This window comes from Passer montanus, unplaced genomic scaffold (genome assembly GCF_014805655.1).
Source record: "Passer montanus isolate IOZ18808 unplaced genomic scaffold, ASM1480565v1 scaffold23, whole genome shotgun sequence".
NCBI classification, from domain to species: Eukaryota; Metazoa; Chordata; class Aves; order Passeriformes; family Passeridae; genus Passer; species Passer montanus.
Window position 1 is genome coordinate 5,622,681 of NW_024366926.1, and position 12,981 is coordinate 5,635,661.

Consider the following 12,981-nt stretch of genomic DNA (forward strand, 5'->3'; position numbering starts at 1 on the left):
GGATGTGAGAGCAGGAGGGATTTCACCAATTAACTTTATTTTAGTGGTGGTCTTTATTATATTTTCTCTTCCATCTCTCTCCCCTTTCCTCAATTAAGTCAGTACATTTCTGTTAAAAGTAAAGAATCTATACAGACTGTGAATGATTAGTTCTTGTTGTTAAATCTGCCATTTTCTAACAGAATGATCTTGATCCAGGGAAACAAGTGTTAAAATTAAATAGTAATACCTTTGAATATTAATAGGTTTCTTTTTCATTGAGAGTTGAGAAATTTGCATTAATTTGTAAATTGGCTTTAACAGTTCAAATCTCTCATGCCTTTTTAGATAGCCTTTAGATAGCCCTTCTCCTCTTCCAATTTCATTTTGCTATGCCTTCAGGTTGAAAAGGACTTTTTTAAAAACTGTAGTAGAATTTGAGAGGATAGCAAATTGCAACACCTGGGTTTTTATTGCATTATACTAATGAAATTAAACCTTCTGGAGTCTGAAAATCATAAATGATTGTGACTTATTTCCTCAGTCTTTCAATAAGCAAATGCGGAACAATTCCCGTCATCCACATCCATCAACTAATTCCTTTCCCTAGGTAAATTTAATAATTATGAGCTATGTATCTGCAGACCTTAACCAAAATCTCTTTGCGAGTATGGCAGAATACAGTGTAGTCCCAAACTGGAAATCATCTGGTTTCACTTGGCAGAGAATCCTGGCTCTTCTGCAGTAAATGTGAATGCTGTCATTTGCATAAATAGCAATAACAAATATTTCTTAGTGGTTTATTCTGTGGAGAACTATGGTCATGTTTGTTTACCCATAATTCAATGTTTTAATCTGGGTTGGGGTAGTACCACACTTTCTACACTTTTCTAAAAGGCTTATCTTGTTTAACTTAAATATCAGATATCTCTGTCTTGGACTGCTTCCGCATGTGAAGCTGAAGTCTGAACTTTGTGTTTGACAAGTTGCTCTTAAGTTCAAGTCACTTCCTGGTGAATTTCTGAAATGTATTCCGAGTTTCTGAAATGTAGCTCAATCAAAGGTCACCATAGCTGTTCCAAACAAATTCAGAGTGTCTTGAATGAACAATTGCCCAAGAACAAATTTAGCTATATATCCTTTTTGGCTGTCTCAGTTTATTCTCTTTTTCAGTTGTTCGGTTTTATTGAAAAAGACCTAAAATACAGCAAATATTCTCATAGCATCATTGTATTAGCCTCAGAAATTACTGAATTATTCATATGAATATTAAGACCTTGGAAATTGAATGAGATTTGGTCCATTTGACAATGAATAGGCCAGCAGGTATTTGTGAAATTGTATTTTCTTAAAAAGCCCCTGTTATTCAAAAAAGGAAAAACTTTGAATTTCCCCATTTTAAAGCATTAAAACCTTGACTGAAAAGTACAGAGCCTTTCCTGAGAGTGCATAACATATAATATCCTAATGGTGCAAAAGGTATTTTTAGGCTCTACATGAAAATTCAAAACAACTCCCAGACAGGAATGTATTTTCATATCTGGAGGGTCCTGAGAAGGCAGGCAGGATAAAGGAAAGACAGATAACAGCAAGCCATGCTGAATTATGCTTTGCCATACATCCCTGTACACAGTATCTCAAGAGTAATTACCCAGGTTACCTGCACAGAACTGCAGGTTGGTCACCCTTGGCTGCAGGTGGGCACTGTGGGACGTGATGTAGTGAAAGGACTGCCAAAAGGGTAGATAAGCATAGAAAGAAAAAATAATTAAGAAACATCATTTGTACCGTGGAAAATGTTATCATATGTGGACTAGTTTAATTCTCAGTGGTTGGTATTTAATGCATGAGCATTTGTCGCCCAGATTAGAAAAGAAAGAAATTTGAAAGCAGACAATGTCTTCAGGGACATTGAGCTGGCAGGAGGTCTGCATCTTCAGTCCCTTTTTCTATTGAATTTACCACTCAGAGATGAAAAGTAAGATATGAAGCTAAGGCCTGATTTTAAAAGCTGAAACTGTCTTTGGGATTTGAATTCCAATACTGGCTTAAAGGAAGTTAAAAAAAAAAGTTCTTTCCGAAGCTGGAGTAACTTTCAGGGTGACTGGGGAAAGGACAGGGATAAGGAAGATGAAATAAGACAGTGTTTAAGCATATGCAGAGGAACAAACAGTTAGAAGTTATAAAGCATTAAAAATGTCAGGGCAAAAACATCAGTGACTGTCTGTACCATAAAGATCAACCTCAGGAAAGATTATGTGCAGGATGCCTCATTAAATGTTGAATAAATATTTTATAATAGTGTGCAATATTCTCATAGTGCTTCTTCTACTTTCTCCCAATGTTTTTGTTGATCACTTTTTTCATGCAGTCGTGATTCCATTCCCCCATTTTCATATCTGAATGCTGTGGACTTCTGTAAAGTCTCTTGATATCATCAGGCAGCTCTATCTCTGCCCTAGTAAACACAATCTTTAAGAAAAATAATTTTAATTGAGGTATGTATTATACTCTGTGTGTGTGTATATATATGTGTATATATATATATATATATATATATATATGTATTGGTATATTGGAGTGCAATAGTACCCAAAATAGTAACAATTCAAATCATTATTACAAAAACAGAAACTAATACTCCTTGACATAGGCATAACCTGTCTTTGTATTCCTCTTCTAACCACCACACCTGTACAAGGGCCAAGTTTAAATTGCTACTGACTGGGCACAGGCCTTTTTTAATAGCTGTTTTATGTCCCTTTGAGCTACCTAGCTTGTATTAAAACAGGTTATAAACCTTACAGTTACTCACTACTGGGATCATTCATTTGACAAGCTTTAATCTCACAGCCTGCTGGGAAACCCAGCACCTTTTTTTTTTTTTCAATTATTATTTTCAACCCATTTTTCTAAAATAGCAGGTACTATATACTAGATAAGGTGGTTATCAAGCAATTCAAATGTTTTGGGACCTGGCTGGGGCCACAGCTTGGCAGCAAGATAGGTGCAGTGCCAAGCCTGGTAGGACCAGCCTAACTCATCTCTGTGTCGAGGGCTACCTCTCGGGGCTCCCTGGCTTTATCTGCTTGCTGACCCTTACCCATCTGCTCTGTGGGCACATTTGCATTCCAGAGCAATTCACACAGTTCACAGAAATTTGACTTGGAAGCAGAAAGAGGCTCTCACTCTGGCTGCAATTATCTTTCTGTACTACGCAAGGTGGAAAAGGAGGTGAGCTGTGTGACACAGCTCCTCGTGAACAGGAGCCCTTGCAAGGCTGCAGGAAGGAGTCCAGTGTAGCTGCCAGCAGGTTCAGGTACCCATACCACACTTGTGCTAATTCAGGTAGCTGAACTATCTGCATTAAAGCCACCATTGTACTCTTTAGACGCACTCTAAAGCACTCCAATCAATTCCAATCTCAATCCATATTCCTGTCACATGGGTCAGAAAGAGCTGTTACCTGCATTAAGTTATTGTGGATTAAAATCAATGCACAAAGCTTGGCAGCATTCTAATAGACCATTGCCATAGATTGCTTTGAAAGGAGTTTTAGTCCCATTGCTGAGAAATGGGAGGAAGAGGGGCTGGGAAGAGGGGCTGACATTCTTTGTTCATTTCTTGTAAATAGGACTAAACTAAAATTCATAATAAATCCAGATGTTACCATTCCACTTGAGGGAAAAATACTCTTTAAAGTACTGTAACTAAAAAACAAATTTCCTGTCTAATTGAGGATGACAATAAACAGATCCAAAAAGTGACAGACTACATGCATGGATAAAAATAGGCCAAATGTAAAATCCACTTGATATTGTACTCCGTTTCTGGGATGTGAATGAGTGTTTTACTGTAGAAAAGGTGACTTTTCTATTAGTACAACTGACTTTGTAATCAATCTTTTTGAAAAGCACAGGATCAGAGAATGGTGGCTTTCAGTGCCAATACAGTTACAAAGCCCATTGGCACAATATTTAGTTATCCAAGATCTTGTAGATTTCAATCCTTCATCTACGTATGAGTTTTTTTAAGAGGTGGGGGACTGTGTTATGTTTTGCATCAATTTTATTACTGTTGATAGTGGGAGAATTTCTGTAATGAAAGAATGAAATGTTTCAATTAAATTTTGGTCATTGACTCTAACATGAATTAATGTACATTGTTGTTCGATTAAAATAACAAGCTGCTGTGCTGTTCCTAGCCAAATAAAATCCCCAAAACAGCAATCAATAAAGCAGTTGAGGAAATTAAGTATTTGGGACTGCATATTTCACCAAAGTCTTTTGGGGAAGGAAATGCAAAATATCTAACATATAAAAGGGGGCCATTCATTATTTTTTCAGTCAAGGAAAAAACCGATTTTGCCTAGCAACAAGACAATAGCATCTTGTGCTTGATAATATTTTGGTTACAGGTTATCAGACTTTGTTTCTTATTGGTTATAATGGCTGTGCTTGGTCATCCAGCAGCCATGGGAAGGAAGTTGAGAAATCTAGTAATAAGTGTGAATATCAGTTTGGGGAGCAGTTTCTTAACATTGGCAGGGAATGGGAGTTTTTAGAGTGTCACAGTGAATATTTGCTTCATGAGATTGCCAAGGCTCAGCCTGGGCTTTGGAAATCATTTAATGTGGCTGTCCACTGTTTCTAGAGTCAGTGTCAAGCACAGATTGACAGTCTTGCCCAAAACTGAGCTTCATTTCTCACTTTCTTTTTTTTAAATTTTCTTTCTTTTTCCCTCACTGCTTTCAGTGAAGAAAGAGGGAAAATTTAATGAATCTCGAGTCCTATTGAATGGAGTGCTGCTATGAAAGTATTATATTCCACTGTGTTCAGAATCTTTTGTTGAGTAGACACAGAGGTCATTTTCATATGCTTTATGAATTCTAACCACCCATATAATTGCCTAATTTCAAAACTCTCTTCATAGGATCATTTAGATTGGAAAAGGCCTTTAAGATCATCAAGTCCAACCATTAACCCAGCTCTGCCAAGCCCACCACTAAACCATGTCCCAAAGTGCCACATCGATGTCTCTAACATCTCCTGATGTCTCCAGGGATGGTGACTTCACCACTGCCCTGGGCAGCCTGCTCCAAAGCTTGACAATCCTTTCAGTGAAGAGTTTTTTTCCTAATATCCAAAGTAATTTGCCCCTGGCACAACTTGAGGCCAATTTCACTCGTTCTATAGTTTGTTTCTTGGGAGAAGAGGCCAATTACCACCTTGCCATAACCTCCCTTCACATAGTTTAGACAGCAATTATGTCCCCCCGAGCATCATTTTCTCCAGGCTAAACCCCTCCAGCTCCCATAGAGCTCAAATTTGTGTTGTAAATCCCAGCAGTGATTAGCTTCTCTAACCTCAAAAGCCAATTTTTTACTCAATATTTTCAGTATAGTGCCCTGGCTAGGAAGTTTCTCTCCATGCTAATGGGTAAAGAGGATTTAGCTGACCAGGAAAATAATCCAAATCTTTCTGTTTTGCTTTTGCTTTTTCATTTGTAAAGTATATCCCAGCTTTTTAGCATTTTTATATTTAGAATAAGCAAAAGACCTTCACAAATAAGTGCAGCAGAGCAGTGTATCATAGCTCCATGTAATTTCTATCCTGAAGTAAGTCTCAAAGCCACAGAATCCACACTTTTAATTGGAGAGAAAATCTGTCTTATTGTCCAGAGATATCCTAATGAATTGGTGGGAACAGGTAAAATAATGACCAGCTGAGCAAAGAACACCACTTCCTTGCAAACAGTCCACTGATCACAACTTTTTCTTCCTCTCATGTATTTAATTAGAGTACAGTGTTTAAGATCTTAATGAAACTTTTCTGTTCTTTCAATAACATTTTCTGTAATTTGTCAAAAAAGAGAGCTTCTTTACCAAAATACTGGATCTTTAAAACTCTATTTTTATTGAGGAAATAAAAGGTTACTATCAAAGCTTGGAATTTAAAGTCACTATTCTACTGGCTAAAAATCATCCCAAACAGAGACTCTGGGTTTAGGGAACTGAACTTCTGAAAAGCAGTCATTCTCTTGTTCTCCCTCCCTGCCTCATCTCAGGCTGGAATTTATTGCTTGACTTTATCATCCACATCTGTAGCACAGCTACAAACAGATGTTTCTCTTTGATTGTCTAATTAATTAACACAGCCAAGTTAAACTCAGCCTAATTGTTCTTTTCTGCTATTTAGTTTGAGTATTGCTCCTTCTGTTTCCAAGTGTGAAGGTCTTCTGTGCCCAACAGCTTTTCTCTCCTTTCCTATTTTTAACTTTATTAGTGGGTTATAGTAAGGAATGTAAAAAGATTACTTCAAACCAGATATTTTATCCAAATTTTTGGTATGTCTGATAATTTTATCAGAGTAAATAACAACTGTATTTTGTACTTTTAAGTCTTAGACTCTTGAAGCATTTATCAAATTGTCCTGGTGCTGGCCAGGACACGGTTAATTTTTGCAGCAGCCAGGAGGGGACATGGCTAGGACCCACAGGTCATGGCATGCCATCTCACACCAGTTTCCAGGGATGCTGGGAATGTTAAATTACATCAGTCCTAACATGGCTTAACAATAGGCTTATTGTTAACCTCTATCAGACTTACTTTGTGGCTTCTTCTTTAAAACGTGTGGTAAGAGGGACAAACATTTTCTTGAACTTCTTCCCAAAAGTATTACATTACTATTACATCATCTTCCCAATGCTTTCCCTCTTTTATACCATGTTGCCATTTTCTTGGGTTCACCTTTATTATTCCTAAGCTGTGCCAGTCTAGCATTTTGCAGTTTCTCTTGCTTGAGGGACATAATCACCTCTGAAGCCAGACTTTTTCTTCCTACAGCTGCAAAAGGCAATATGCACAGCTTCACCCAGTATAACCTTCACCTGTTTGCTGCTGAGCTTCACTTTGCTGCAGCTGGTTTTGGCTGTGTGGTGCTTAGCTGTCCACCATGGTTAACCCACAGTCCTGTGTAAAATCCACCAAGTCTTAAACCCATCGTCCACTGGGTCAGGGCAGCATAGCTTTGATCCCAAGAAGAAACCAGGCAGTGATAACTGTGGAGCTATTTTGAGAAGGAGCCCTTTTCCAGACTTAGTAGTGCTGCGCTCAGTTGGCATCCAAGGAGGGGGCATGTTGAAGGTAAAGTGGAATGAAAATAACTCCTCTCTTAAAGGATCTCCACTGAGGTTGGAGGAAAAGCCATCTCCTGTATATACTGGATATCCATGTGGTTCAGTGAGGCAGATCATCAACCTTGCAAAAACAAGAATTTAAGGGTGTGCAACCTATTCATTTTCTTTTATTTTTCTCCTCTGTCATGAATGTTGTGACTTGTTTGCTTCTCCAGACCCCCCTGGCTTTACAGGCTGTGGAATCTGCTCATGCCCCATAGAGGCTCATAAGCCCCCTAGAGAGGTGTCTCCAAGAGGAAGAAAAGGAGAAGCAGGAGCAGTGGCCTTCCTTGGATCACTTCACTGTATTCTGGAACAATTTAAGTTTGAAGGGACCCTTGGGTGGCAGCTGTGTGGAGCAGGGTAAATGTAAGAGCAGGTTGTTGGAACACTGTCCAGGGGAGTTTTGAGCATCTCCAAGGCTGACAATTGTATGGATTCTCTGATAAAGACCTCCTTATATAGTCTGAATTAACACTTGCGTTGGAGAGAAAGTGTATCAGGATTTTCCTGATTTTTTTGGGGTCGAATGGAACCTTCATAATCTGTGTGAAGTTTCCTACCTTCAAAATCATCAGTTAGCTCACCAGATTTTCACACCTACTTTCTACAAGCTCATCATTGTCCTAGTTGTTTTGTTATGTTTATTTTCTTTCTGCAAGTTCAACTTTCTCAAGGATGGAGATAATAATTTTAACATCCATGTTGTAGGGATGTGTGCACCTTTCCATAGCTTCCATAACACCCTCCCATTGCAAAGAAAAAGAAAATAACAATAGGCATATTTCAAGCTGCAGGATTTATGAGGGGAAATATCATGACAAATATTTTCATCCTCTTTCAATGCATTCTCAGAAATTTAAACAATTGCACAAAAAACCATCATGGCAGTAGATTGGTTTTGTTTTGTTTGGAATGTGATTAAAGGATTTCAACAAAAATTGCAAAATGTTAGTTGCTTTGCAGAAAGCTGATTGACTATTTATATTTCATTAGATATATATAGGACACTGGACATTGGGGTTTTTTGTAAATCTCTCAACAGCAAACAATATTACATTGCTTAATAAAGGACTATTAAGTCCTAATAAGGATATTAACTGTGACAAACTGCATTTTAAACAGCATATTAAATCACTACAATGAGCAGTTGGATAGAAAATCAGTTTATGAGCAGCTATTTGCTAAATAATTTAGTGATAAAAATTAATCCTTTCTAATATGAAAACTATCAACATCTAAAACATCTTTTGTACACATAAATATTTATAATTTTGTGTGTAGCGTGTTCAGATTGATGAACTACCGTTTTTATTTGTTGCAGAAACATTCATTCCCTGTAATTTTGAGTCTATATTCTGGAATCAATTGTTCAGGTGATCAGCAAAGCTGAATTCACATTGTGCTCTCATTTAAGAGAGGCTTTCATCAACTTTGTCTCCATTCCTTCAATGTTCTTGGAGCCTGGCCACTGGAAAACTACTTTAAGAATTCATTTTACTTTCCTCCATTTTTAGTCAATTTCACTGATCTTGGATACTATGAAAGAAAGAAATTTTATCAGAGAACTAGAAATAATAACTTGAGACAATCCATCCGTAACTTTTTTTTTTTTTTTAAGGGTGGGGTTGTTTGGTTCATTTTCCATTTGATTTGGGTTTGGGGTTGGGTTTTTTCCTGGATTTCCTGGAGTCAGAAAAGAACATCCTGACAGTGCAGTCTGGTTGCATCCTTTCTTCTTTGGCAGCATCCTCAGCATGTGACTGTCCTTAAGAATATTTGCTCAAGCATTTACAAAAGATGCTTTCTTATTTCAAGAACATTCTGCCTGCAATTCAGTGACACCTGTTCTTATAGAAGGACATTCCAGCAAGCTAAAAGTATTAGTGAGGTATACGATTAGTGAAAAAATGGTAGAAATAATCTGGCTTCCAAGTAATTTACAGATATATGTAGTAGAATATTAAAGAAATATTTTAAATGCCAACAAAAATGCCACTATAGATATAATGAAATTTTGGGCCAGAAGAACTGCAAAAAATCAATTCTGTTTCCTTTTATATGCTTGTCAGTTTTGCAGACCAGAGCAAAGTGGTCAGGGAGTGGTTTCATGAGCTTCTCCTGGCCAAGCCATGACAAGTCAGAACTAACTTTTTTGCACCTCAGAGTAGACATTTCTGTTAACCTTATACAAAATTATGTGTAATGAATTAAGAGAAAGACATGCAGCATATTCTAAAAAATACCTATGCATTAGAGCACCTTAATACTTTTGGGGATGATATAATATTTTGCTGTACTTAGATCAAACAGATGTTTTCAAAGAAAATATATATTTGCCATAGATGGATTTCATTTAGGCTTTATTCTTTGTAAAAATAAAGAACAAGCCTAAGAGAAATGCATCTATGGCAAATAAATATTTTTTGTCTTTAGAAATATGATCTGGTTTTTTGCATCCTATTTGAAAAATAAGTGTAGGGGAATGTCTAGAAATTGATTGTGCAACAGGAAGATAACAGAGCAGGAGCAATTTAATAACAAAATAGAGAAAGCTACTACAGGTCTTCGGAAAAGTGAGAAAAGCATGTTGTTGGAAACCTGACTTTTCAGTATCAGCTTTTGGAATCTATTTCTCTCCTTTATGGCAGTTTTGGTTTAGATTAGTATTCACCAATAATTCTCATAGACAGTCTTTACTCCTATAATTGATTGTCCCTAAACTAATCAAATGGAGTTTCTTTGGATAGAACTATTTAAGTTTAGCTGGCCTATATCCAGGTTACAATAGAAGGACAAGAGCAGCACCTGTTTCAGTTTTGCCTTGTTTTTCTTTCCTTACAAGATGAATTAGGTGCCGTGTTTGCCCAGCTAGTGGAAAATGGCAGTGCTGTAGAATCCTCCATATTTATGGACAGACATGGAGTGTATGTCTGTCCTGCAGACCATAAGTGTGGTCAGCAGACATTATTAAAAAGCATTCCGTTGAAACGTTACAGCAGAAGATCTACTTCTGCAATATATAATAGATAGTAAAATTTCTTTGTTGAAGGAAATCCAAAATAAAATAGCATTTTTTAGACTTTAGAGGACACTGCTAGCAAGGTATTTTAGGAAAGTTTTGTATAAATAATATTTTAATAGTTCCTGCTTTAGTTTAAAAAACCCCAGCACCCAAACATGACATATAATTGCTTTATTAACAGATTCCTCCTTTGTTTTGTTTTGTTTGTTTAGGAAGAGCCCTTTGTCATGGTGTCTGAAAATGTTCTGGGAAAACCAAAGAAGTATCAGGGCTTCTCAATAGATGTGTTGGAAGCCTTGGCCACTTACCTCGGCTTTAAATACGAAATTTATGTAGCACCAGATCACAAGTATGGGAGTCCTCAGGATGATGGGTCATGGAACGGCCTGATAGGAGAACTGGTGTTTAAGGTAAGGTCATTAATCATTTACTAAGTAATAATGTGTGACAAAGTTAAGAAATATGTGTTACATTCTGTTTGTGGCAGCCAGTAACCTTTTTTACAGGTAATTGATAACACTTTGTTTATTGTACTTTGCCAGCACTGGAATAGCGTGCATTGGAAAGCACTGGAAAAGCTGGAAATTATACTTGTTACTAACTGTTTACGAAGCAGGATGATCTTTTTTTTTTCCCAACGAAAGTAAAATCTCAGTCTAGTCAAATAATGGGATGCACAGTACCCTAATTAGTTTGGCAAGTCCTGACACAAATGAGTTGAAGAGGCTGTTCAAAAGAGGAGAAATTGGTGTTGCAGTAATTAGTGATACATTACATAAATAATGTATAGCACTTAGAAAAATGTTGATGTGATGAACACATGAAGTATATAATCAACAGAAAATGTTTTATTGATATATAATAATAACACATTATGTAGATGTATTAATCAAGAGTAACATATTATCTATTCTGTAATTAATAAACCATTTAGTCTACTTAATTTGACATTAATTGTTCAGCAGTATAAATAAATTGAACCTAATGCATATGCAATGTTTTCCTTTCTCCTTTTTGCCCACTCCTTGCATCTTATCTGTTTGGAGTTTCTCCCATTGAGAGAGAAAAGACTAGTCAGACTTTATTCTGCTGCTGCCTCATATGTACTGTGAATATATGTATTTTATTTGCTCTTAATTAACATGTGGGGTTAGCTTTTATGGCTGTAGAGTCCTACATTTGTTGTGCTTCCTTGAGGAACTGCAGTAGATATTCATGTAATTAGACATTGGCCAATTAGACATTGGCAAATTAGACATTGGCCATAGAAGTGTTTTTCCAAACGTGAAGGTGGAATTTAATTCGTAAGCATAGCTAACAGCAAGGAGCAACATGGTAAGGTACAGGACTTAAGTCTTTCAATAAAAGAAGATAAAATAATATTTTTTGAAAAAAAAAAAAAGAAAGAAACTGTTATCCTCCATGGGTTAAAAATTACTGATAGGTTTAACCTATTATGCCTTCCTAAGCAGCAGGAAGCCTGTTGGAATGGAAAAACCCAGCTACTCATTCTGCACCCGTATCACCTTTCATGCACCTACCTACACTGTAATAATAAACTTCCTTTGCCATTTCCCTCTGTCCTTATGAAGCTGGAGCCGTGAATTCACAATTGGTAAGGTGGACACAGCTAGAAAAGTAGATTTTCCGTCACCTTCTAAGCCTTGACAACTAAAAATCCCTCATCTAATTTTGAGACGTAACAGCACAATGGCCCGTTGATTTATTTTTAACATGCTTTCTGTCTCTAAATCTGATATTATGCTACACCCTGCTCCCTACAGTGCTCATTGGACCATTGCATAACACAGACTGGAGAGGGTCTTAATTCTAGATGGTCTGGAAATGGAAGTGGGCCTGGAATGTTTTTTTATTTATTTGCAATGGATGGATGGTAAGGCAGAGCTCCTAACTACCCAAATGGCTCCAAGGAAAAACACGTATGGCATTCTTGTTCCCTTGGCAGGCAGGGATTCAAAGGAGTAGCCCACTGAAGGTGGTAACCATCCAGATCTGTAAATCCATGTCTCAAGTGCAACAGATTTACTAGCCTGCTCTGATTTTGCTGTAATTGAGTCTTCATGGATATGAAATCTTTCTGCACATCTACAGTGTATGAAGGGTTAATGGAACTGCATTTGGAATTCAAAACCCATGTTCTCCTTATACTATGGCAGTGTAAAATTTTTCATCTTCCTTATCCTTACATAATTAATTAGGAGTTAAAGTTCACTGTGTCCTTCTCTCCCTTTCTCTGTCCCTCTTAAGGCAAAGGAGCCTCTGGGCGAGCAGCCAGTGTCTATCTACCCCTTACCAAGTGCAAGCTGTTCTTGAAAGGCTGCTTTCTTATTTACTGTGAGCCGCGTTCTGCCCCCAGAACTCACATTTCCATCCACTTGGCAACTTTATAAGGGCAAGTAAAGGAGCAGAGAATAGTTTTAAATTAAAGGCCTAACCTGTTTGAGACACAGCATTTCCTTGTTTTCCCAACCAAGTTGTACATGATAGTCTGGCCAACAAGTGGAGGAATTCCAGAAACAGTGGGAGTACTCTTTGCTTGTTAGTGTGTCAGCCAGGAATGAGTTCTGCAAGAGACAAGCCTCACTCAAGGGTGATGGAAAGTAGCTGCCTTCTCTTTTTGAGTGCACAGAATCATACAGCCATTTAGCTTGGAAAAGATCTTTAAGATCATCGAGTCCAACTGCTATCCAGCACTGCCAGGTCCATCACTAAATCAGGTCCCGAAGTGCCACGTCTACTTGTCCTTTCAGTACCTCCAGGGAGGGTGACTCAACCACGTC

At 37.4% G+C, this 12,981-nt stretch overlaps 1 protein-coding gene across 3 annotated transcripts in view; it reads left to right on the forward strand.

The window, feature by feature from the left end:
* GRID2 (glutamate ionotropic receptor delta type subunit 2) overlaps positions 1–12,981 on the forward strand; it is a 680,978-nt gene that overhangs the window by 539,910 nt on the left and 128,087 nt on the right. For all 3 annotated transcript variants that reach the window (XM_039710747.1, XM_039710749.1, XM_039710748.1), the window contains exon 10: positions 10,393–10,590. In XM_039710747.1, the coding sequence (XP_039566681.1) occupies positions 10,393–10,590 (198 nt within the window). The remainder of the gene's footprint in view (positions 1–10,392; positions 10,591–12,981) is intronic.